General features: G+C 40.3%; 1 protein-coding gene across 1 annotated transcript; it reads left to right on the top strand.

The window, feature by feature from the left end:
- The first annotated feature begins 1,875 nt into the window (after positions 1-1,875).
- On the top strand, positions 1,876-27,564 carry dync2li1 (dynein, cytoplasmic 2, light intermediate chain 1). The gene is made up of 13 exons (XM_068044144.1): positions 1,876-1,978; positions 3,059-3,176; positions 4,621-4,655; positions 5,395-5,464; positions 7,187-7,275; positions 8,384-8,570; positions 10,401-10,469; positions 10,584-10,661; positions 11,459-11,538; positions 11,855-11,925; positions 16,470-16,567; positions 19,548-19,640; positions 26,058-27,564. Exons 1-13 carry the CDS (start codon positions 1,962-1,964, stop codon positions 26,124-26,126), a joined length of 1,074 nt encoding a protein of 357 aa, XP_067900245.1. The 5' UTR covers positions 1,876-1,961; the 3' UTR covers positions 26,127-27,564.

Below are 27,564 nucleotides of genomic sequence, written 5' to 3'. Positions count from 1 at the left end.
ATGAGAAGCTGTTCCTCGAGCTTGCGTTGATATTCACTGGAACACTGCAGCAATCCCAGCACAGATATGTGGGCATGAGAGCAGGGGGGTGTGTTGAAATGGCAAGGAACCGGAAGCTCAGGGTTATGCTTTCGGACTGAGCAGAGGTATTCCGTAAAGCGGTCACCCAATCTGCACTTGGTCTCCCCAATGTAGAGGAGACCACATAGTGAGCAGCGAATACAGTATACGAAATGGAAAGAAGTACAAGTAAATTGCTGCTTCACCTGAAAGGAGTGTTTGGGGCCTTGGATAGTGAGAAGAGATGAGGTGAATGGGCAGGTATTAGACCTCCTGTGATTGCATGGGAAGGTGCCGTGGGAAGGGGACGAGGTGTTGGGGGTAATGGAGGAGTGGACCAGGGTGTCGCGGAGGGAACGATCCCTTTGGAATGCTGACAAGGGAGGGGAGGGGAAGATACATTTGGTACTGGCATCACACTGGACGTAGCAGAAATGGCAGAGGATGATCCTTCGGATGTGGAGGCTAGTGGGGTGGAAAGTGAGGACAAGGGAAGCCCTGTCGCAGCTCTGGGAGGGAGGAGAAGGGGTCAAGGTACAGGTGCGGGAAATGGGCCAGACATGGTTGAGGGCCCTGTCAACCACAGTGGGGGGGAATCCTCGGTTGAGGAAAAAGGAAGACATATCAGAAGCACTGTCGTGGAAGGTTGCATCATCTGAGCAGATGCGTCGGAGGCAGAGAAACTGGGAGAATGGAATGGAGTCCTTACAAGAGGCAGGGTGTGAAGAGGTGTAGTCGAGGTAGCTGTGGGAGTTGGTGGGCTTTTCATGAACATTAGTAGACAGCCTATCCCCAGAGATGGAGACAGAGAAGTCAAGAAAGGGAAGGGAGGTGTCGGAGATGGATCATGTAAAGGTGAGAGGAGGGTGGAAATTAGAAGCAAAGTTGATAAAGTTTTCTAGTTCGGGGCAGGACTAGGACCTATGCGGGTACCCATAGCAACACCTTTTACTTGAAGGAAGTGAGTGGAGTTGAAGGAGAAGTTATTCAACGTGAGAACAAGTTCAGCCAAGTGGAGGAGGGTGGTGGTGGATGGGGACTGGTTGGGCCTCTGTTCAAGGAAGAAGCAGAGAGCCCTCAAACCATCCTGGTGGGGGATGGAGGTGTAGAGAGATTGGACGTCTATACTGAAGGAGGCTATCGGGTCCAGGAAACTGGAAATTGTCAAAAAGACGTAGGGCGTCAGAAGAGTCACGGATGTAGGTGGGACGAGACTGGATCAGGGGAGAAAAGATGTTATACAAAACATCTAGTGTAACCTTTTTAATCCCAATGTTATGACAAAACAAGCAGTACAGCCTTTTTAATTGTAATGTTATCATAAACATGGTGTAGCTTTTTTTGTGCAATGTGGGCATCACTGGCTGGGCCAGCATTTATTGCCCATCAACTGAGTGGCTTGCTTGGGCATTTCAAGAATTAACCACATTGTATGAGTAAACCAGATGGGTTTCTTAGTCACCATTAAATTAGCTTTTTAATTTCCAGACTTAACTGAATTTAAATTTTACCATCTCCCATAGCTGGATTTGAACCCATTCCCCCTGAGCTATAGCCTGGGTCTCTGGGCCAGTGCCATCACTACTAAGCCATCGCCTCTTCAACAATTCTAATGTGTGATAAAACATGCAAAGCAACCCTTTTAATCCGGATGTTATAATTTAACATGCAGTGTGTTATAAATATTTCAGTGACTCTCCGACATGTGCTTCTCCTCAAGGATTGGTTCCAATTGACGTCACTGGGTTGGTGAACGACAATTCCCAGAGTTCCCACGTTACGTGTGATGTAATGGACCGTGCGGCGTTTCCATGGCAGCGGGGCCTCGATGGTCGTTGCTTTATAGGAGCCGAGGTTCAGGGTGGACGGAGGTCTGGGAGCTGGCGGTTTTCTGATTGGGAATGATGCCTCGTTCTAGGTGAATAGTTAATGGCGATTGTGGTTGAATAATTGGCGTTGGAGAGGCGGAGCTTGTGGCTGGATACGGACACAGAGGGACTCGATATCAGGATTTCAGCATATTGTGTTATGGTGTTGTGTGTTCTTCTGTATGGGAGCCATAGACCTGTCCAATCCCAAAGTTTCTTTCTTGCCCAAAGTCTCACTTCCAGAGCTGATTGTCTGGGCTTCAGTTGTCACTTGGGGGTCATAAATTCCATATTTTAATACAGGTTTTTGTTTAATACAGTTTCTGTGAAAATATTTCCTCCTAACCTCTCTCTTTATGCTCCCAATAATCCTACGTTTATGCCCCTTCTTACCACATCACCAACCAGTGGAAATATTCTTTGACTGTTTATCCTTCCAAAATTCAGTACACCTCTGTGAGATAGGATGTCCCAAACCGCTTGGCAACCACTGAAATACTTTGAAGTGGAGTCAGTGTTTCATAGGCAGATATTTGCAGTAGATAAATAAATGGCTGGTCTATTTTGGTGGTCTTGCTTGTGTAATGAATGTTAATCAGGAAATTGAGACAACCCACTGCTGTTCTTTGAATAAATAGTGTAATAACATTTTTACATCCACTAGGATGGTCTCATTGAAAGGTAGTAAAATCCCCCCCCCCCCCCCCCCCCCAAACCTCCTGCTCAAACACATACAGTCCTAGTTTCTTAACTGTATCACTTTGTCCTTAGAATCAGTATTTCTTAAAGTGAGAGCATTTTATACAGAGTCAAATGTTAGCCATGTTTTAACCAAAGACCATAAAACTTTGCAATGTGGATGTAAAAAGAGCAAAAAAACTGAAAATATTGGAAAGTTAAAATAAAAATAATACTGATAACACAAGCAAGCTTGTCAGTATTTGAAAACACAAATCATGCTGAAGGGTCTGTTAAACTAATATATTTTTTGCGATATAATTTTTGGTGATTGGTACAAGTGTCCAGAAATCATTTATCATATTACTACCAGAGGATAAAATGGCTTGGTATGTTTACTTCTCTTGTTTTTCCATATTCTTCATGTGTGGGCAATTGTTTTTCATCTACAGTGACACTCTTTGGGATATAGCAGTGGCTCAAGTTTTACAGAAGAATGAGGAGAAGGAAAATGAAGAAGACTTGGAAGTCAGGGAAAGATCTGTATTCTTCTTGGGAAATAAAAGTGGGGTAAGCTGTTAGAATCACTTTCAAAGCGAAAGAACAGTGTTTGCAGTCTGCCCCCACAAAAGCACTACTGTAGAATTGCAGCAGTGGATTCTAGCAGCCATTAGTATATTGCAATTTAAGATGAACTGTCAGATGAGATGCTGAATGAAAGCTATTTATTTATCCACAAATAGAGAGGGAAAATCAAGCAGTCAGTTTCTGGTGAGACAGAACTGGCACCCATGTTGACATCCATCCGAATTTCAGGAAGGGATGATGCAAAGTTTTCCATAACATTTTAGTTTCAAAACATTCTTTAAAGTAACAGTTAAGTACTGTATTGCAAATTTATTTGTTGATTTGTTCTTTTTATGCATTACAATAAATTAGAATTCATTTAATCTAAGTTTTCAGTTAACATGCTGTTTTGCCACCTATTAAAGAGATTGTATGGTGGGCTGTTCTTGCTATTTCCTTAATAACAGAACAGCCCTGTGGTTTCTGCATCCCGTTCACTATAAGATTAGGTTTATTTATACAAAACATCAGCCTTTCTGCTTTTGGTGACAAACAGGAATAAAGAATGTTGAATGAAGTAACAGTCATATTTTCTCTTTAAAAAATTATCCCATGTAATGATCTATTCCCTGACCAAGGCCTGTTTCCATACCCCTAACTGTGTGCATGTGAGTTTTTGGAAATGTGACCTCTTGACAGCCTAATGAAGATCCAACATATGAGGAATTCTAGGGGAGATCACAAATTGAAACATTTTTGTTACTGAAGGTCAGATATAGCTCTCTGGTCTAAAGGAGTCAAAGGGTATGGGGCGAAAGCGGGAGCAGGTTACTGAGTTGGATGATCAGCCATGAATGGCGGAGCGGGTTTGAAGGGCCAAATGGCCTCCTCCTATTTTCTATATTTCTATGTGACATCCATTTTGAAAAGTTCACATTTGCATCATTTTGAAAGATGCACAGTGATTGTACTGTATTTATTGTTTATTCACTCCTCTCCCTCCCATTGCAGAAAACCTGATAGTGAGATGCAGGTTTAATTTTCCCACACACTACTCAGCCTCGTAGCTGTGGGAATCTACCAATGAGAGGTGAGGTGCTTCCCACAAGGTGGGTGGGAGTAAGAGGGTTTGATCTTTCCTCAGGTGTACTCCTGTCTCTTGGGCATTAATAAAGGCAAATATGCAGGTCACCACCCCTCTCATAGTTTTGGTCAGATTGTGCAAATGATTACACTGACTAAAGTTTCAATAATGAATAGGTAATATTTACATGCATATTTTGTGTACTGATTTTGGCAAATTTTGCTTCATAAACAAATTCAAGAGGAAGTTGGTTGTGAGCATTGTTAACTTTGCTTGTTAACAATTACATGTGTGCATGTACCGAATGCAATCCCTGTCATTTGTATTTTGTTTTATAGGGAAAAACTATATTTTGTTTTATAGGGAAAAACTACAATTATACTCCGATTTCTTGACAGGTATGTATTAATTTATGAGTTTAAAATCTATCTAAAATTTATGAGGACTGAGTAATAGAGCAGGTTAGCACATTGCCTTCAGTCCGAGAATGTGGGTTTGAAACTACTCCAAATTTACCAGTTGAAAGCTGGAGCAAAGTTTTCTGTTTTGGTTTGGGGCCCTGAAGTCAAGGTCAAATGGGGGTCCAGACTCCGCACCGTGTCAGGAACAGTAAGGGTGGCTACAGCTGTGGCCAAGTAGATATGGCGGCTGTTGGTAGGGGGGTGGGGGCGGCCTCAAAGTGATCCTGGAACCCTGGCCCCCTGCAATTTGCCACAGGAGACTGCCTTCAGGCATCTGCCATGCTCCTGATGCCCCAGAGTCCCGCAGGCCAACTGGAAAATTCCAGTCAGCCTCTGATCAATGGTCTCAATTGGCCTTTTAACTGAGTTAACAAGCTACCTGGTGCTTGCAGGTGGGTAGCCATTCCTCGCCCGACCTGGGCTCCAGGAAAATGGCCTGTGATGTGTGGAGGGTAATTGGCATGCCAGCCGATGTGGCAAATTTCCATGCCTACCCACCTCAGTTCCTACCCCAGTATTGGGACCAAAATCCTGTCCTTGCTTTCTGTTAGACCTGGATTTATGTCAATTATGTTTATGTTGCGACATGGTAGTCCAAAGAAATAATTTAAACTTTACAATAATAGTGTGCTAAATAAATATGATTCTAATGCTAGCAATGAACTTATCTTTACAGGGATGAAGTCCCAAAGCCTACATTAGCTTTGGAATATACTTTTGGAAGAAGAGCAAAAGGACATAACACTGTATGTACTGGCATTGGTGTGTTAAATGCCCATTAACTCCAAGCAGGAAAGCAACTGGCATTGTTATCTGGGGTCAACCTTTTATTGCCAAGTTCCCCACTGACTGCTGTCATAACCAAGTCAGGGGCTAAGGCTGGGGCTGGTTCACTCTCCAAACTGGTCAGATAGTGAAGAATAAATTAAGGGGCGAAATCAGGATAATATGGATCAGAGTTTGACAATTGTAATAGAGTCCTAACTTTCTTGTGAAACAGTGTTGATTAAATGGGATTGCATGCCTAAAAACATAGCAACACTGTATTAGTTATGTGGCCCTAATCGAGAGAGCCTTTTATAGAGTAACATTGGAAAGATTTTAAAAATTTATCTGCCATGACTATAAACCGTACAGGCCATGATATTCCAGAGTAAACCAGTACTAAGGGTCTTGAAGGTGATGCACGTATTTGTTTTATATTCAACTCTTTCCCACGCCCATCTCCCAACAAAAAATTAATATTGACCTCCTGACTATTTTTTCACAGGCTGCCAGGTCCAGTATTTCTTTTTGCTAAATTGTCTTAAAAGCCTTCATTAAATCCCACTTAATTCGGGCAGTGTTTTGCCCTGAAGGTCCCCAGACTATCCATTCAGGATTTGTAACATGTATGCTATGTCCACATATGATCTTTAATGGATGTTACAGATCATTTATAAGCTGACATGTCTCAAAGAAATAACAGATTTGGTGCAGTCTGTACATGATGGCAGTATCTCTGAGAACAGCCTATCTTACTTTAAACAGTAATGTTATGATACCTGTAATATTGATATTGTCATATCAAAGGCTTTGAGAATCTCCTACACTTAAGTATGAATAGATGTATAAAGGGGCAACTTGGTTCAGCATGTATAAATAGAAGAATCTGAGAGCAGCCATCTTGCATAGCATTTCACATCCAGATGTGCAGTAATGATGATCTGAATGGAGAATGCTCCCAATCATCCACATCATAAGGTCAGTGGAGCAGAACTTCATAACGTTATCTACAAATTCTACAGAAATAGTCTGTTCTAAACTGCCTCTACATAACGTTTAAAGATAAATCGAGAGAGAACAGATTAAAAAAGTGTAGATGTACCCACCAGCCAAATAATACTTGCGTCTCAAATTGTTGTAAAGGGGGTTTCTATTTGTAACCTATAATAAATTTACATTTGTTTTGTTCTGTTTAGTCTTAGAGTAAATTGAAACTGCATCTCTGGTGATAATTACTGGATAAGTACTATTAATTTTCTATTAATGGAGGGCATTGGCATAATTTGCAACTGTTATAAATCTACATAGCAATGGAATGCTGGAAATCCGAAATAAATTACAGGTGAACATTTTGGCAGTAGACCCATATGGACATCTGAAGAACTGAGTTCTGACAAGGGTCTATACCCAAAACATTAACCTAATCGCATGGGACCGTTGTGTATTTCCCAGCATTCTGTATTTTACTGACTAGCAAAGTACACTGATGCTACCTAGTGGTAGATTATTTCAGAAAATTCACAAGCATAGAAGGGCTTCCAGAAACCATTTGTCCAAATCCAAAATCATTCTTGGATTGGTATCTGATTTCTTTTTAGAAAAGAAAAAGCTAATGTAATTGAAGCCTTGGGTAACGAGATTGTGTATGGTACTGTGTTACTAGAAGTTTGTTATCTATCTTTGCATTGAAAACTGTTTTACAGCCAAAGGATATTGCTCACTTTTGGGAACTAGGTGGTGGAACATCACTGTCTGATCTTGCTCAGATTCCAATCACTGTCGAAAGCATAAGGTTTGTATTGCTATGTAGTTCTGAAGTTAAATATTACCTGAAAAATATTAGAATGCAAAGCAAAGTTCAGTTTTTACCAAAATTTCTTTGCAAATTTTTATCCATACTTTGCATTTTATTTTGCTGTATCATGGGGAAAGACCCAGCAAATGCTTAGTATCTAACTGGAGTTGTACAAACCATGCTGAGGTATGACCCTTGTTCTGCTACGCTGGTGCTCCAAAGGACTTTTTCACCCATGTTTGTTGCAATTTTATATAAAACCTATTTTTTTTAAACCAAAAACTGTACTATATATTTAGTTATTATATAGCTGTTCATTGTACTAGAAATACATTGTGACTGCATTATAAATTTTTAAGAATATTGATGTCCATTTGTTCCCTTTCACTTTCTCCTTCAGAGGGTAGTAAAGTAAGGAAATAGCTCCCAGAACACTACTAATGCTGTTGTAGCGGAACTCCTTAAACAGTACACAAGGCCATACTGAGATACTTTGCTGACTAGTTTTCATCCTTTTATATGAAAAAGTATATGGTCGTTTGTGGTGCCTTTCATGATTCATCCAGTAGAGGCTGCAGATTTACTTTGTGGGGAATTGTAAGTGAGATTCTCACTTCAGTTGCTGTATGTCACTGAGCTGACTTTAACCAGCTACACAATAACAAGAACTTGCATTTATACAGCATCTTTAATGTCACAAACATCCCAAGGCGCTTCAAGGCAACATAATAAGGCAAAGGTTGACTGAGCAATAGGAGATATTAGGTGAGCTGACCAAACACTTGGTCAGAGAAGTAGGTTTTAATGAGAGGAAGCTGGAGAGGTTTAAGGAAGGACTTAACTAGTTTAGGGTCTAGATGGCTGAGCATTTCTCAGGAAAAGAAAAGCTATGCTATGTAGGTACGGTATCCTATCTATACAGTTTGCTGGCTAACCCAGCAGAATTTACAACTTTATCAATTGAATGATATATAGTCAGCTTAGATGAATGTGATATTATATGGCGATCTGTGTGACATCCCCTATAGAAGGTTTCTACTGTTTTATCAACTTTTAAATGCATTGAAAGCAATTGAAGGCCCTTGTGATGTTTCAATTGTAATAGGACCCTTTCAATTGTTTTGGTTTTGGATCTTTCCAAACCCAATGACCTATGGCCAAACATGGAGAAACTGCTGATTGTGACAAGGAACCATATAAACACGGCTATAAATGAACTGGGCAAAAAAGATTCCATAGATGTAAATAACATCAAGCAAAGGACCTGGAAAACATTGCAGAGGAATCACCCGGTGAGCCTAGCTTTCTATAACATCAGTAATCTAACATTCAAAAATTACTTAAAGAATTGTATTTAGTGCTGAGTCTATTTTGTTTCGTGCATGAGGAGTCATGATCACGTGTAGTCTTCAGATAAAGCAGGGTTGGAGTGTAGAGAAAATTTGGAGCAGGTCACACAGATGTAAGTCGGTCCTTGATTTAAAATATTTCATCTGTCCTTATTTTTACATAGTTTGATTTTTATATAATTTAGAGTTAAATAGCAAACTTTATGGAAATTTGCTAAGCAGAAAAGTAGGATTTCTACGTAGTACAAGTTGAGAAGCTAGGAAATGCAAAACTGAAGCATCACTATTGGAAGAATGTAATTACATTGTGATTATGGAAACTGTCCATATAAACTAATCAATATGGACATAGATATAATTTTTTTTTAAAGTTAACAGAAGTAAGCTTATGTAGGCAGGAAGTGAGGACAGACATAAGTTTTTTTTTGAATATATTTATTTTGGTCAGCATGAGTCAAACTGATCCACTCCCCTGTGCAGAAACTGAACTCGTCCACGCTTTTGCCACATCCTGAGATCTACACTCAGTGCTATGCACCGCCACATGTACATACTGGACATCTCTCTCCAGAAGCACCGCCTCACCTTATGTGAACTTATGTGAGCTTGTCCTAACAACACCTCTTTTGTTATCTCTTGCCCCACCCCTGCTTTACGTGCTTAAAACCTATTACATTTCTAGCCTCTGCCAGTTCTGATGAAGGGTCACTGACCTGAAACGTTAACTCTGCTTCTGTCTCCACAGATGCTGCCAGACCTGCTGAGTATTTCCAGCATTTCTTGTTTTTATTTCGTCCACATTTATGTTGTGTGTCAGGCATTATTCTTCAGTTTATCCTGTGAAGAAACTACTTGTTCACTGGTGATCCCTGTATAATCTGGCCTGTCCTGGATGATCCATCGTCTTGATTTTTAAAAACACTATGCAGCTCAAACCCAAATATGAGACCTTTGTAAGGATAACCACAATGTTATGACAGTTATCTCTGGACTTGGTTATGAATCTGACAAAGATGTAAGTAAATTTCCCTTTTCTCTCTGAACAGCTAGCTCCCATTTCAATGTGACATTTTTAATCATGCACAATCCATGACCAGGTTTTTAGATATTGGACATGGCGATACTCAAACCTTGCTGCTTGTAGTCTGGACAGTCCTTATATTAGAATGTGAGTGTGAAGTTTTTGTTATCCATCCCATTTCTTAAAGAACAATCAAATTGTCAATTAAACCCTCCCATGAATGGCAGTAATGTGACAAAACCCTGCAGCACACACACGCATACACACTAGTGATAAATAGTTTGTCAGCTTGCTATACTTCTGTAAAAGATTTTAAAGAGGCTGCTATTGGCTTCAAAATACTATCTCTTCCACTGAGGTATTCTGTATTAATAGTGAATGTCAAAAGATCTTTTAAAATTTGTTTTTAGTACCCCATTTGGTGCATGCACCCCTTCCATCTCAAAAACCTTGGTGTAAGATAGCATTAGTTTTAATCTTGTTAGGGTAAAGTAAACTGGAATTTATTGGTAGAGGTTTATAGTGCTGAATGTGTTTATTTGGTCTATTGTGTCTATGCCAGCTCTTTGCTATAGTTGTCACAATATTTTAGCTTGAGTGTGTTTCAATAACTTGTTTTAAGTTTGATTTGGGGTCCAAATATTTTGAGTTATGTGGATTTCTCTAGCTATTTTATACAAATGTACCAAGATGTATGTATTCCTTAAGCATCAAAATATATTATCTTTATTTCTCTCTTAAAATTCCAACAGGACTGGGAACTAATTGATCCATTTCCCATTCCTCTTGTTATAATTGGGAGCAAGTATGATATTTTTCAGGTACAGTGCAGATTATACTCAGTAGCAGTTTTATTTAATGCATTTTCATAAGTTAGTTACTATTGCAAAAGCTGTAACTCTGTTGATTTGTTAACCAATGGATTCTTTCTGTAGGATTTTGAATCTGAAAAGAGAAAAGTAATCTGCAAGACACTGCGCTTTGTGGCCCATTACTATGGAGCTTCACTATTGGTATGTTTGGATTATTTGCATGGTGTTATGTAGAATCAGTCTCTGCTTTGGTAAATGCTGAATGGTTCCTCATTCATTTTTAACCTAGGCTAAGTTCATCATTTCAAAAAGCAAGAAGATCACAGAGATAGGGAAGCATTTAAGAGCTTTGCTTACAGTTGTGAAAGTAATGTCTCCCTCTCCATTTTCAGACTGAATAATGAATGTTGATTCAGACCAATACCCAGTCTTTTTTGCTAAAATTTGAGATTATTGTCGGTTCTGCTAGTGATCTCAATTTTTTATGATTTTTATTTTTGGGTATCAGGTTTTTGAATCTGCTCGGTGCAAGATTCACTCTGCACTGCTCCAACAACATATCTCCGCCTTAATTTCAGAAGAAAGCTACCTTTCAGTTTTCCACATCAGTCATCTGTGCGGGATATCTGAGTAAGATTGCCAGTCTACTCAAAACATTTGACAGTTTAGTGCTCTGGGCTCACAATCAGTATTAGTTAATTGGAGACTGCCAAACCATATGTAGGACCCTTAGACTTCATTTCCTCTTTTTGGACTAGATTTAAATCTGGGTTCAGAGGTGTTCTTGCACACACTGTCCAAGGTCTTTAGGATATAGAAAAGAAAGAAAACAATACCCAATGCAGTCAAAATAGTTCCACATTTGGAATTGGTTCCCTTTTTTCTCTTTCTCATGTCTATAGCATTTCTTGCAATGTATCAATACTGTTTCAATTAGTAAGAAATTAGAAGAAGAACATTTGTATCAAATCGTCAAAAATAATACCATACCTATTCAGTTTTTCAGCAATAAAGCGGAAAGCATGATATCTAAGATGCGAGCTATCCTAAACCACTTGGCATTTGGCACTGACAGAAGGTGAGCACCATGTATATTTTACTTGCAATGCTCATGTCTGTGTTGTGACTACTTAAATGAGGAAGATGGCCCAAGCAGTGACTCTCATTCTCGTCAAGAAGGAATGATAGTCCAGCCTCTACAAACCTCCATGGATGACCTCTGCTTTTAATCTTCCAGCCCAAAAAACACACTAGCATGGCACAGCAAGGGAGCCCTCTCCCCCACCCCCCCAATAGCCAGTTTTTCTTTGCTTTCCTTCCATGGTTTTGGAAAGCATTTTTTAACTTAAGTATACTATTCTTCAAAATCTCTAATGCTCTTTTGTGTTTTGTAGCAAAGCAATATCTATAGAGCACAACAAGCCACTGTTTGTCCCGGCTGGGCTGGATTCACTGAGTCAGATTGGTAAGTAAGCGACAGAAAACTTTTTAACCATACGGTAATTTGTAGTAGTGAGGGGCTACAATATACAACAGGCTATGTCAGTTACTATAATGTGATTCTGATTCAGGTTCAATTGACCACAGCTTCCCTTTCTACGAGAAAGAAAATCACGAGTAGAAAATTGTCCCTGAAGACTCACTTCCTGACATTCTAGTGACTGGGAAAAATATGCCTGCTTACTTGCCTAGCTCCAGTGTATGACCTAGAAAGAAGAATAGAGAGTTTCCTTTCAGAAAATACATTATTGTCATTGGGTGAGGTTATTGAGCCCTTGTCAGAAAGGGGAGCAACCTTATAATAAATTATAGTACATGCCAGGATAGAAAACTGGGCAAACAGCCCTTAAGCATACTTAGCGACCAATTATTTTGTCTGCATCCTAGCAACCAGCTGTATTTTTGCATTAGAATGCTTGTACATATTTGTGCCATACCATCTTTAAGGCCCGAGAAAAGATTAATAAATATTTAAGTGGTTTGCTGCCACAAATTTTTTGTTGTTGTGATATTGCACTTTTTTGCCTATTTTGAAAGGACGCCAAGGGAAGCTCCATCTGCAACTCTTAAAGGGGAAATCAGCTTTTTTGTGCCATTTATAGTTGTATGTGTTTTTACTCTGTTTTCTGCACATTATTTCTGTTTATGTTTTGGGGGACAATTTCTATTTGCTCCATACATTAAGCTTGTTTTTAAATATTCCAAAAAAGATAGTCCAATATTGAATTAAGGTTTTAAGGAGCATCTTAAAGGAGGTGAGAGAGAGAGGCTTAGGGAGAAATTACAGAGCTTAGCCCCTAGACAGCTGAAGGTATGGTTGGCAGTGATGGACTGATTAAAATAGGGATGTGCAAGAGGGCAAAATTGGAGAAGCACAGAGATCTCGGAGGGTTGTAGAGCTGGAGGAGGTTTTAGCGGTAGGAAGGAGTGAGGTCATGGAGGAATATGAAAGCAAGGATGAGAATTTTAAAATCAAGGCATTTCCAGACAGGGAGCCATTGTAGGTCAGCAAACAGTGGGGTCATGAATGAACAAGACTTGGTGCATGTTAGGATTTGGGCAGCAGAGTTTTGGATGGGTTTAAGTTTACGGATAATGGAAGATGGGAGGCTAGCCAGGAGAGCATTGGAATAGTCAAGTCTAGAGGTAATAAAGGCACAGATGACAGTTGCAGCAGCAGATGAGCCAAAGCAGGGCCAGAGACAGGTCAGGTTACAGAAATGGACGTAGGCAGTTTTGGTGACAAGAACATATAAGAAAAAAGAAATGCATGGAAGGAATTCTTCCAACATCCATGGAAGCTCAGGAAGCCACAAGTCATTGAGATACAAGCTGTAGATAGCCAATGGCAGGGAACAAGTAAAGACAAAGTGTGTTGATTGCTTTGTAAGTGCTCCAAAGGCAAGATTTCATGGTTAAGTGGTACAAGATACAAAGCATGCCAGAGAGATCAGCAGGAACCTGAGAGAAGCTGGCTGCATCTGCCTTTATACCACCATTAACTGCATGCCTTAACACACCTACCTGCTAATGACCAAGGACCAAGTTATTGAATGTCGCAAAAAGGAGCAGGACAGATAATGCATAAAGGATATTGTAGGGCTGTTTCAATATTGTGAGAATGGTGGAAACCCAACTAAAACAGAATTTTGCAAGAAATGTCATGGAGCTAGGAGGCAGTAACGTGTTTGAGTTTCTTGGAGAGGAAAGAAGTTAGAGATGGTAGTTGAAGAGAATGGGTAGGTTAAAGGTGAATTTCTCCATTACTTGGTTTGGAGATGCTTAGCAAGAAGCGTTTTTTTATGAGCATAGTTCTCATTGGATGTTACTACCACAATTGTGAAACTGCACACAGTAACACCTGTAATTTGTCATTGTATCTGTGACACCAGGATTATTAAAATTGAAGCTTCAAAAGTAAAGGATTACTCAAAATAAAGCAGTTATAATCATAGTAATATTATGGCAGGACATGGTTGCAGGTCTCTCAGATTGTTTCTATACCAGCAATCTTATTGTTCTTTAGTGCTTCTCTTGATCGCTTTCATTTTTAATTTACTTTTCTTCACCCTTCCTCTTCTGAAGATCTACTTACTGGAATATGAGAGTAAGTTTACTGCTGCAGGCTGCAATTCCCTATCATGTGGCTCCCAGCAGACAAGGCTCTCCAATGAGAGTGTGCTCAGAAAATTTACCTTTTTTGTTTCATGATTTCTAGAATCTCTCTAGTCCTTCATCCAAATGACAGTTCTTCACATGAGGTTGACTGAGTATCGTTAGGCTATTCCATGGAGATCATAATGCTAACTCCAATCGAGTGCTCACCTGACATCCACACAAGCATGCATTCCAGCAGGGGCTCACTATGTATCTGTCAAGATAGGGAATCCTAACTTTTTTTTCTTTTAGTCCAGGGTATTCATGCCAATTCTAGCATTCCAGCCGAAATCAGCACAGACCAAAGGATCAAACCTGGGACCTTTTTGGCCTGTAGAGTTCAGTATCTCACTGAGTGTTGCCTGCTGTGTACTTCCAGATACTCCATACTTAGAATTTTGCTTTTTATTTGCTATTACTTGTATATTCAACATTATTTCACTGAATTAAAAATCCAAAAATGCAGTAGCATCAGGAGGTAAATTTAATGCCATTTGATTAACAAACTAAATATATTGGGCCAGAATTTTATTCTGGGGTTGGTACCCTGATAGCAGGAAAACCTCTGGGTCTCCACCCCACAGTTCGTGGGCCTAACATGGCCACAGCCAATTTCAAACCATAAGGCCAATTCAGGACCAGGGAGCAAGCTTGCTGTCCAATTAAGGACGGCGGACAGGCTCCCGAGGCTTTAAGGCCAATGGGAGGCCCTGCAGCAGTGATACATCAGCAGCCCCAGCAGCTGAGGTGGGAGCTGCTGATGCAGGTGAAGACAGAGCGAGAGGGTGCCTCAACATGGAGGCGTGCTCTGAAGACAAGGTAGGCCCCTCCACAGGATGGCCAGCGGCCACAGCTGTAACCCAGCAGCCATGATGGGTGTGGGAGGGGTTCCCTGTGCGACTAAATGCGACCCCCACCCTTCTCTTGCTGTGAGGCCGCCTCGTTGCACAGGCCATGTTTTGGCCTCAGTGCATAGTTCGCATGCCAACTGAAAAATCCCAGTCGGCATACGAAAGGGGGCCTTAATTGGCCTCAAGTTGCTACCTGCTGCTTGCAGGCGCGTATCCGCTCTGAACCTGACTCAGCCGTTTTAAAAGTGGCTTGTGGTCGGGAACGTGGTGCCAAACTGGCACGACAGATGGAAGCCTGAAATTCTGGGCCTGCCTGCTGCCGATCCCGACCTGGTCGGGATTTAAAAATTCAGCCCATTAAATCTGCAGTCAAATGTTTGTTCGTTTCATGGGTTGTAGGCATCGCTGGCAAGGCCAGCATTTGTGCCCATCCCTAATTGCCCTAGAAAAGGTGGTGGTGAGCTGCCTTCAGGAACCACTGCAGTCTATCTGGTGCGGGTAAACCCGCAGTGCTGTTAGGGAGGGAGTTCCAGGATTTTGATCCAGCAACTGAAGAAACGGCAATATATTCAAAACTTGGGATGGTGTGTGGCTTGGAGGGGAACTTGCAACTGGTGGTGATCCCATGCATCTGCTGCCCTGTCCTTCTAGGTGTAAGAGGTCACGGGATTGGAAGGTGCTGTTGAAGGAGATGTGGTGAGTTGCTGCAGTGCATCTTGTATATAGTGCACCTTGCTGCCTCTGGTGGTGGAGGGAGTGAATGTTTAGGTTGATGAATGGGGTGACGATCAAGTGGGCTGCTTTGTCCTGGAGTGTTATTGGAGCTGCAATCATTTAGGCAAGTGGAGAGTATTCCATCACACTCCTGATTTGTGCCTTGTAGATAGTAGACGGGCTTTGGGGAGTTGGGAGGTGGATTACTCGCCGTAGAATTCCCAGCCTCTGACTTGCTCTTGTAGCCATCGTATTTATGTAGCTGCATCAGTTAGTTTCTGGTCAATGGAAACCCCAGGATGTTGATAATGGGGAATTCAGTGATGGTAAATGTCATTGAATGTCATGGGGAGATGGTTAGATTTTCTCTTGTTGGAGATCTTGCCTTGCATTTGTGTGGTGCAAATGTTACTTGCCACTTAGCAGCCGAAGCCTGAATGTTGACAGGTCTTGCTGCATATGGACAAGGAATGCTTCAGTATCTGAGGAGTTGCGAATGGACACTGAACAATCATCAGCCAGCATCCTCACCTCTGACCTTATGATGGAGGGAAGGTCATTGATGAAGCAGCTGAAGGTGGTTGGGCCTAGGATGCTACCTTGAGAAACTCTTGCAGCAGTGTCCTGGCACTGAGATGATTGACCTCCAACAACCACAACCATCTTCCTTTGTGCTAGTTATGATTCCGACCAGTGGAGAGTTTTCCCCTGATTCCCATACTGCAGCAGAATCATATGAACTTTCTAAATTTCTACAAATATCATATTTTGTTTAATATATACACAGGGTCTCCACCAGCTGCTGAAGTTGACTTGGGAAAGATAAATGCACGAAATCCAATTGATCTGTGGAAGAAAGTATATGCGAGGCTATTTCCAACTGAGGTAACATTGCCACCTATTTGTAAACTAATGGTTCAATATATTTTGCTGTATGTTGATTTCTGTAAACTGTCTCTTAATCCACGTTATTTCTAAATACACAATTCCTTTCATAACTGGAAACATTGTAAGATACAGTAGAGGGTATTTTTTTTTTTGAGTTTGAAGTTGATCTATACTGTTGGGACAGAGTAGAGGGAGCATTACTGTGCACTTGGTTGTGCTGTACCTCACCTGGGAATGCTAGTTTCTGACCCTGGGTACCTAAAATGAGAAGCGTCCATTCTTCAGCACCAACATTCCTCACCTTGATGAGCATGAAAATACTTTTGTTTTAAGAGTCTGGTTTCAGAAGTTTTAATAAGTGGCCCTTAAGTGACTTCATGACAACCTGAAGCATCCTTTGGATGGGGTGTTAAAGTAAGATCCTGTCTGCTTGTTTCAGTGGCTCAGATGGATTTTCAGATTCCATATCGTGTTAATAGAGAGGAATTTTGCTGGTGTGACACACACATCCCACTTAACTAGCAACACCAAAAATATCCATGTGAATTAAGTGTTCTTTCATCTCATAACTGTTCATGGTTTGCTGCTGATGAAGAATGGCTGTTGTGTTTCCTACATAACAACAATCAGTGCACTTCAAAAGCAATTCATTGTATTAAGTACTTTGAGACATTTTGATGTTAAGAGCACTACATAAATGCAGTTTTTGAAAGTGGGCATCCTGTTCAATATCACCAGAGCAGAGAGTAATAATGTTATTGAAGGAGGAGTTCCATATAAAGTGTCTCCTAAGCTGCCTTCAACCAGTTTTAAATTGTAAATGCTAAAGACAACGTGGACACTGTATTAAGAAAAACAAAATACTGCGGATGATGAAAATCTGAAACAAAAACAGAAAATGCTGGAAATACTCAGGTCAGGCAGCATCTGTGGAGAGAAAAGCAGTGTTAATGTTTCAGGATGATGACCTTTCATCGGAATTGGCAAAGGTTAGAAATGCAATAGTTTTTGAGCAAGTGAAAGTGGATGGGGGTGGGGTGGGGAAGAACAACAAAAGGGAAGGTCTGTGATAGGGCAGAGAGCAGGAGACATTAAATAACAAAAGGTTTCATGACACAAAGCCAAGTAAAGAAACAAAAGCTGTGTCTCATTGAGGTGTAGATGGCCTTATAGCAGCTGTCTGAACACAAAGTAAAGGGATTAAGAAAGGAACGGGATGAACAACAAATGTAGCAAAAAACATGAGGAAAGGGGAAAAAAATGGCGGCTGAGGTTATGATCTAAAATTATTGAACTCATTGTTGAGTCCGGAAGGTTGTAAAATGACCAATCGAAAGATCAGATGCTGTCCCTTTAGCTTGTGTTGAGCTTCATTGGAACACTGTAGCAGGCCCAGGACAGAGAGCTCAGAGTGGAACGAGGTGGAGAATTAAAATGACAAGCGACTGGAAGCTCGGGGTCGCACTTGCGGACTGAACGCGGAGGTGTTCTGCAAAGTGGTTACCCAGTCTGCGTTTAGCCTCCCCAATGTAGAAGCGACCACATTGAAAGCAGCAAATTTAGTATATTAAATTGAAAGAAGAATAAGTAAATCGCTGTTTCACTTGGAAGGAGTGTTTGGGGCCCTGGACATTGGGAAGGGAGGAGGTAAAAGGGCACATGTTGCATCTCCTGCGTTTGCATGGAAAGGTGCCATAGGAAAGTGGGGTGACTGAAGAGTGGACCTGGGTGTCGCGGAGGGAACGGTCCCTTCGGAATGCTGAAAGGGGAGGGGAAGATGTGTTTGGTGGTGGCATCACGTGGAAATGACAGAGGATGATCTGTTGAATACTGAAGCTTGTGGGGTGGAGGGTGAGGACAAGGGGAACTCTTTCTGGGAGGGAGGGGAAGGCTGAGAGCAGAAGTGCGGGAAATAGATCGGATACGATTGAGGGCCCTATCGACCACAGTTTGGGGGTGGTGGGGGGGGTGGGGAGAAAGGGAATCCTCGGTTGAGGAAAAGGGAAGACATATCACAAACGCAAGTATGTAAGGTTGCATCATCCAAACAGATGCAATGGAGACAGAGAAACTGGGAGAATGCGATCGTGTCCTTGCAGGATGTGAGGTATGCGGAAAGTGTAGTCCAGGTAGCTGTTGGAATCCGTGGGTTTATTGTGAATATTGGTTGTTTGCCTATTCCCAGAAATGGAGACAGAAAAGTCAAGGAAGGGAAGGGAAAAGTGGGAGATAGACCACGTGAAGGTGAGCGAAGGTTGAAAATTGGAAACAACATCAATGAAATTTTCCATTTTAGAAAGTGGCACCGATTTAGTCATCAGTATACTGGAAAGAGGTGAGGGAGAGGGCCTGAGTAGGACAGGAACAAGGAATGTTCCACATATCCCACAAAAAGATAGGCATAGCTAGGATCCATACGGGTACCCATAACAAAACCTTTTATTTGAAGGAAGTGAGTGGAATTGAAGGAGACGTTGGTCAACGTGAGAACAAGTGCAGCCAGGCAGAGGAGAGTAGTGGTGGATGGAGACTGGTTGGGCTTCTGTTCTAGGAAGAAGCGGAGAGCTCTCAGACAATCCTGGTGGTGGGGTGTGTATACTGTATTAAGAGGACAGATTTAGACTATAAATTTAGGTTTTTCTACCTAATCCCCTCCACATTGTTACCTTTCTCCCCACCATCATAAGGTTTCTCAGTACCTATATTATTGGCTATGCCTTCAGTCACTTGCTCTATTTTTTCAAACTACTGCTTGGTGCCTTTTCTCTTCCTACCCTCTTCCTGTGAAGGACACTGAATAATATAGTGTACACACATGTATTGCAGCTATTCAGTGCAAGTCTGTTGAGCATTCCACTTATGGAATCCACTTGTGAGTAATGAAATTTAATATAGAAATTCTTAAACCTTAACTCTTGTTATGCAGTCATAGATAGCTATCTAATTTTGACTAAACCAAACTGTTTGGTATTTATAGAATACTAACAAATTGAAAGATATTGAGGATCCAGCTAAAGACCCACAGTATGCTGAACCTGAAGTGGATGCAATGAGGATACAAAAGGACCAGGTAATGTAGACAATTGCAGAAAGACACTAATTATATTTGTTTATCTGGTAGATTTCTAGTCTATTCCAGTCCATGCTGCATAAAGGATTTTAAAATTAGGAATACTTAATTTCTTTTCATGAGCTTTCATGCTCCTCAAGTTCAGTCACTCAGAACCTCCAATCCAAGCTGCTGAGAAATTTTCTCATGCCTTGAGACATTGTGATGCTATGAGATGATGCTGCAATGCTACATAAATGCAACTTTTTAAAAAACTGGGCCTCCGATTCACTGTCATGAGAGTGGAAAGTGATAATTTTGTTGAAAGAAATCCAAATAAAATATTGCCTCCTAAGCTAACAAACTATTAATTGAACAAGTCTTATTTTCTATTACAGTCCCACCTGAATCTGTTTATTTGGCCTGCATTCCCTTTTAATCACATTCTCTTTATATATTTTTAAAACATTAGCTGTTGGTTTTGACATGGTTCATGATTTTTGCATATCTTATTACTTTCTTTGTATCCACTTGTTGCTTTTTATAGCTCTCCCAGTCTGCTGGATTTCCACTTTTTCTTGCATTTTGTAAGCCTTTTAGTTTGATGCTATTACCTTATTTGTTGGCCATGGTTGTTTAACTGCACAAGTGGAGATTTTACTTTTTAAGAGTACGTACTGATTTTGTATACCATGTACTTGGAATGCGACCCACTGTTTGTAGGTTTACTTAACATTCGAACAAGTTTACTGTAGTCAGTTTATTTCTCATCCTTTCAAAGTTTGGCTTACTTAAATTCCATTACGTCAGCCAGGGTTTTGAATTTTATCAGTGTCATCACAAATTACCAGGGTGAATGGTGAAATAATGATTCATATTTTAGTGTCTGTATTACAGTTTTACTTCTCAGGACATGTACATTAATTAACCAAAATTACTCTAACAAGAGTTGTCCTTAACTAATTTCTTAGATAACTTGAGATAATTCAAGAGGTGGCTACAGTTTTTTCTGCAACAGTTCATGTGGTATTATGCCACCTAGATAGCTTCCTTAAAATCAATCAATACTCTGTTCAAAGGTAAATAATTGTATAATCTTGCTTGGATAGTTATACAATGGGTGTGCCATTGTTTGTACATTTTAGCCTTGAACTAAAGTTACAAACTCCCTAATTGTCCTTGGTTACTTCCGTTTATCTGAGTTTTCATGCCTTTTTCTTTGGATATTTTAAAAGGGAACCATTTCAATGGTTTCTATATGGTGTACTGCCTGTATTTAACTATTTTCAGATACTGTTTTTCCACAACATTTCTAGCAATATGTTCTGTGACTTCTGCCAATGCCACTCTATAAGCTGTTCACAGGAGGTAAACGAGCAGATTATAGTGACAAATCCCCATTTTTGGCATTTATAGATCTGTTTTCAGGTTAACAATTCTGTGTTGTATACTTCAGAAGAAAAAAATTGAGTTTTTTGAACTGTTTATTTTGTCTCAACTATTGTTGCTCTCTAGTATCCCCTCTCAGGTATATGTATTTATCTGAACTGTGGTGATCAATGTCAAATTTCACTTGAAGATAAGCAAAATGAGTAATCTTTAATTAGGTGCAATAATACTGTGCAAGATAGCAAAAAAAAAAATTCCTCATAAACTTTAGTAAGCCATTGAATTATCTGATCCATTATATGAATTGTATATTTAACCCTTCACATTAGTGTACATTTAATTGGCGAGTCGAAGAGACTTAGTAGTTGGCAGGAAAAAAGACAGAGGCGCAAGGGGAGAGCCAACTGTGCAACAGCCCCGACAAACAAATTTCTCTGCAGCACCTGTGGAAGAGCCTGTCACTCCAGAATTGGCCTTTATAGCCACTCCAGGCGCTGCTTCACAAACCACTGACCACCTCCAGGCGCGTATCCATTGTCTCTCGAGATAAGGAGGCCCAAAAGAAAAGAACATTTAATTACACAGTAAGAGTGCAGCATACAAACCAGATTCACAGCTCTGATGGATATGTGCCAGTCAGAGCTATTTAATTAAGATTTCTAGATTTGCAATTTTCAGTTTTAATAGGGAATCAAAAAGTAAATGCAACTTCCTTTCAGCCTTCCACATTAAATCATTTGATTTTTGGTTAGATTTAAGATATGTTGGTGAAACAGCAGGTTGCGACTTGATCTGGATCCAATTTGTGAAAAATTTGCTAACAGGTCCCTCTTTCTAAAAGTAGAATTATTCCTTATTGCACTGTCCCACACAAATCTATAAGGGTGTTGTGACTTTGTATACCTAATCTTCAGTACTGTATTCAGCAATGGATGTAATAGTTTAAAATTGGCATGGAAGTGACCTTCTATTGAATAACTTTATAACTGGAACTATTTAATTTTAAAACAACTTGCTTTGTGGCACTCTAATGGTTTCATGGAGTGATGAGATTTAGACCCACAATTCCAAATGAAATGAACAGTAAGCTGATGGAGCAGTTTTACATAGGATTACTTAAGATATACACTACAGAAACAGGCCATATGGCCCAATCGGTCCATACCAGCTTTTATGCTCCACTCAAGCCTCCTCCCACTTTTCGTCATCTAAATCTATCATCGGAACTCTTTGTTCCATTCTCCCTCATTGGCTTGTCTAGCTTTCCCTTAAATGTATCTATACTATTTGCTTAAACCACTCCCTGCGGTCACGAATTCCACATTCTCACCACTCTTTGGGTAAAGAAGTTTCTTCTGAATTCCCTATTGGATTTCTTGGTGACCATCTTATATTGATGTCTTCTAGTTATGCTGTTCCCCACATTCTTTCTGTATCCACGTTATCAAAACCTTTCATAATTTTAAAAACATTTATTAGGCCACCCCTCATCCTTTTTACAAGAACCAAGAGACCCATCCTGTTTATCCTTTCCTGATAGCTATACCCACATATTTCTGGTATTATCTTGTAAATTTTCTTTGCACCCCCTCCAGTGCTTCTATATCCGGCACAGTGGTTAGCACTGCAGCCTCACAGCTCCAGTGACCCAGGTTCGGTTCTGGGTACTGTCTGTGTGGAGTTTGCAAGTTTGCCCTGTGACTGCGTGGGTTTCCGCTGGGTGCTCCGGTTTCCTCCCACCACCAAAGACTTGCAGATTGATAGGTAAATTGGTCATTGTAAATTGCCCCTACTGTAGGTAGATGGTAGGAGACTGGCCGGGAATATGGGATTAATGTAGGATTAGCATAAATGGGTGGTTGATGGTCGGCACAGACTCGGTGGGGCAAGGGCCTGTTTCAGTGCTGCATCTCTCTATAATATGGCAACTAGACCTGCACGCAGTACTCTAAGTGTGGTCTAACCAAGATTCGATACAGGCTTACAGACTACTTTTCAATTCTATCTCTAGAAATAAAGCCTAATCCTTGGCTTTCTTTTCTTCTGGCCTTGCCAACCTGTGGTGTAACTTTTAGTGAGTAGTGTGTTTTCACTCTGAGATCCCTTTGTTCCTGTACCCTACCTAGACTCAAACCTCTAAGTAATAAGTGACCTCCCTATTCTTTCTACCAAAATGTATTACTGCGCATTTATCTGTGTGTTGAACTTCATTTGCCAATTAATTGTCCATTCAGCAAGTTTGTTAATGCCCCCCTGTAATTTGTTGCAGTCCTCCTCAGTATTGACTAACCCCCAATTTGGGGTCATCCACATATTTAGGAATTGTATTTTTGAATCCGAAGTCCAAATTTTTAATGTAAATCGTGACCAGCAGTGGCCCCAGTGATCTTTATGGAACACCACTTCCCACCTTCTGCCACTTTGAATAATTATCCTTTACTCACACTCTGCTCATTATAGGACCTACTTAATTTTCATTCCTTTGATTTCGAAGGTATGAACATCAGACAGGTTCTCTAATGTGTGGTAGATCTGCTGCACCAGAAGACGAACATGTACCACTATAGGCAGGATTTGTGCCCCGATTATGGAGGTAGGCAGGAGTGTGATAGTGTGCCAGTTTGCTGGCACCATCCTGCCCTGAGCCATTTACTAGAGGCCAGTTCAGGGACAGAATGACTGCCCGCCCACAAGCTTAAGGTAATTTAAAAGCCAATTAAGGCCAATTATCAGAGGATGAATGGAATATTCTTTAGGAGCGTGGCAGCTGCCTGGAGGGTTCCTGCTCCACAATGGAGGTCCAGCAGCTGGGGCTATTTTTTCTTTCAAATTTTGTTAAAGTTGCTGAGAGGACACCCCAAGATGGAGGCTCCCCATCTCTCCCTTACCTGCAACAGCAGGCTGCAGCTCATTCCATGCTGGAAGGCCTCCTATTGGCCCTCCAGCTTAGAAAGCCTGCCTGACATCCTTAATTGGACAGCGAGTGCACCCTCTTGCCACTAATTGGAAATTTAGGCAAAATCACTGTCAGGTGACTGCTCCCGACACAGTGTGGGATCAGGTCCCTCATTTGACCCCGATGTCGGGGTCCTGATCCAAAATAGAAAATCCTGCCACATGTCTCCAATCTCGGCAAATTATTCAATGGAGCACAGTGTGCAGAGAGAACAAAGCAGGAAGAATTGCACAAGGGCACACCCCACGCTCTGTCATAGTTACAAAGCAACGGTGGTATAGGACTGGTAGCATGTTAATTCTGTGTCCTTTAGGTTTTATAGAAAAGATGTAAAATATACACCAGGGAAGATTTACAACAATTATACTTATTTGTAGATTTATAAGTTCCTCACATGAAAATGTACGTTTGCATTTTGTTTTAGTTTGTATGTAGTCTTTTCCCAGCAATTGTTATCCTGCCTGAATGTGTCGTCATTGGAGTCATCTTGTGCTAAGTTAGAGCATACTGTGAAAGGTATGTTGTGTCACTTACTGAGAGGACAGTGTATTGTTAAAAATAAAATTGCTTTGATTGTTGTGCTGAAATATAAGTTGAATTAAGAAGGAGGAGCTTTGCATCCAACACACTCATAATTCAGCATTTTTTAAAACCCTGCAGCTCTATGAAATTGAGCATGGGAGGATTTCAGCAGCAATTCTGATGCAGAAAATGCAGTAAGGAAAAGGGCAGCATGTGTCATTCCAGACAACCGATAAATGTTAAAACTACAAAGCGTTCTGATTCTCCCAGCATTGTATTCACTATTCATCTGAGCTAGTCTTTTCTGACCAGGAGATCTGAAATGGCAGATGCCCAGGAAGCTGATTATGTGATGGAATAGGAATAGGGACATTTCTTGATTTATTAATTGGACCAATATTAAAAAGTATCTTCTACACTATTAGAAATGGGGGGTAATATTTCTGAACAGCATAATCAACATTTGATGCTTCCCCAGTGCTATTAAACTGGTACGGTCTACTTCCCTCGAGGTGATGCTGCCTGCTTCACCTGCGGTGCTTTAATTGTCAGAGTGGACATTCAGTGAAGACTACCAGCTTGTACCTTAAAAATGCAAGATCCCAAAGGTGAGAATGAGGACCAGTTTTTCACCCATTCAATGGGGTTTCAGAGCACTGTCTTTATATTTCTGGATTAGTCTGCAAGATATTTTCTTGGATTTAACTTCACCAAACACTTCTGCAAGAAAACCTTGCATCCCATTTGATCTGGAGCATACCCTTTTCTGCTTAATATCTAGGTACACAATACTGAGTCCCAAGGAGCCACAGGGAGCCTTTACTAAATACACTGGAATGTATCAAGTGCTGTCACAATATTCTCTTTAAAAGGTGAACTAAATGTTCTCTCACTAAATAAGACACTCGGGCATTTGAACCTACAAATGGATTTATTTAAATAAAACGGATGAATGAGCAGTGAACACTATAATACTCAAATATATATCTTCATCCTTGCCTTCCTCAGTAGCTAAAATATAACTTCAGTCAAGCCTAACTTCCCTCTGTTGACTAAATAACACCCAGCCCTCTGGCTGTGGCTATACAGCTAATACACTGATCTGTGAGTGTGGAATTGAGCGTTTTTTGTATTCGACCTACATTAAATGTGAGAACATATTTGTTACCTGGACCATCACCCAGATACATTGAACTAACCTTTGTTTGCAAAGTTTATTTGCTGTGCAATGTAAAGCCTTGTTCACAAACTATAATTAACCCTATGAATGCTGTTTCCAGAAGTAAATATTCCAGAGACTAAATCTATGTTTTTATCACACAAAACTAGATAATTTAATTTGACCAATTATACTGATAGCTTAAATATATGGGTTCCTCAGTGAGTAATGGTAATTTGACCACCTGCCTCGCTCTGAATAAAGTATATTTATATAAAGTCATACATATTGACCGATGAGTTGTAAGTTATCATTTGTCTTTTTTTTTAAACTATTACTGAATTATTCAGCTGTTACAGTACTAGTTGTTGCTGAGCCAACAAACAAATATCCTCTTATTTTATCTTTTCAGGAGCTTGAACAGTATAAAAGAAATGCTTCTAAATCATGGAAAGAGATGCAGTTTGACACACGGAGATAATTTAACCTTAAGTATTTGTATGGTGCATTTTTACATTTTAGTTTTGAAAATGCATAATTTATATAATTTGAAATGAATAGCTTTTTGACAGTATTTTAATACTTATTTCCAAAAGGCGTTAAGTGCCATTATACTTGAAGTATTTTACTACTAGGTTCTGTGACTTTTTTTTTTCTTAACTTTGTTTTTATCCTGTTCGATAAGTATATATTCAGTATGATAAAGGCTTGTTTATTTGGTGTATATTAAAAGGGGAGAAATTTATGGTTCTGTACATTTTGTGAAGTTCATTATCAAAAATTTGTCACTAGGTGATGAGGCATGTGTATAACCACATCTCCAAGAAACATGGGATTAGAATAATATATAACACTCTTGTCAGCTTATTTCAAAATGCAATAAATCTTACTGTCTTTAAAAACTTTGAAATTAAGTGAATATGATTTAAAATTAATCAGCTGAAGTAATGCATTCCATAATTCATCAGCTTTTCTGCTACTTCAAATACTTAGCTCTAAACTAATAGGAAAAGCTGGTAATATACAACAGATCAGCTAGGATACTGCAAACACAGGAAATTACGCATTGAATGAGCTGCAGACTGCTTTATAGAACAGCAGGAGCCTGATACATGGTATAAAAGTTCATCTTAGTGAGCCTCACCCCTCAAAAAGAAAACAGGCTAGCACCCCAGTGCAAAATTCTGCTGTTGCTTTGTTCCAGTGAAACAGCAACGTGCTCTTTTCCCACCCCTCTTGATGCAAATAGACCCACTCCACATGCCCAGGTAAGTGTATCTAATTTTGGAAAATGCCTTCCAAAACAGAATGGGGGAGTGGTGGGTAAGAGGCTCCAATGTCCTGCAGCACAGGAAGTATGATATGAATTCACACCTGTAATTTTAGTTGTAATATAGTCAATAGGCACCATGTGAAGGGCAGATGCAAATTCAGGAGGTGAGCAAAATTTAGAGGGAGAAAGATCTCGTTCGTCTTCAAGCAGATGCTGTCCATGGAGCAGTAGAAGCGTAAGAGCAGATCTCCTGTTTACCTTCTGCACTGAAAATGTTGCATGACTTAAGGAAGTGGAGGGAAAATGTTCAGAGAACAGTAAGAGGCAAATCGAACTACAGTGTATGAAAACAAGGTAATCCAACTTTGTGTAGCTGAATGGTGAGGCTACATGTGGAATATTTTAAGCTTTGTTTGTAATTGCCCTTCAAAGTGTCACTGATGCACTGCAGAAGGTTAGAGAAGAGCAAGAAGAATAATTCCATGTATGAAGCTCCAACTTGTTCAGTTAAATTGGCAAAGTATTATAAGAAATGTAATACTTACAGGAAGTGCATGCTATATGTAGGACTATTAACAGTTACAGATGTAAACATTTCCAGCAGTAGGTACTAGATAGCTGAGTTGCAGAAGCCATTTGCCATATT

This window comes from Heterodontus francisci, chromosome 13, assembly GCF_036365525.1.
Source record: "Heterodontus francisci isolate sHetFra1 chromosome 13, sHetFra1.hap1, whole genome shotgun sequence".
In the NCBI taxonomy this organism is placed as follows: Eukaryota; Metazoa; Chordata; class Chondrichthyes; order Heterodontiformes; family Heterodontidae; genus Heterodontus; species Heterodontus francisci.
Note: the sequence above shows the minus strand (reverse complement) of the source record. Positions and strands in the feature narration are given on the sequence as shown.

Excerpts from the sequence above, each read along its gene's own strand:
- dync2li1 (XM_068044144.1), top strand. Across the intron at positions 7,276-8,383 it reads ATCACTGTCGAAAGCATAAG|GACCCTTTCAATTGTTTTGG; the intron begins GTTTGTATTGCT and ends CAATTGTAATAG. Across the intron at positions 10,662-11,458 it reads ACTATGGAGCTTCACTATTG|TTTTTCAGCAATAAAGCGGA; the intron begins GTATGTTTGGAT and ends ATACCTATTCAG.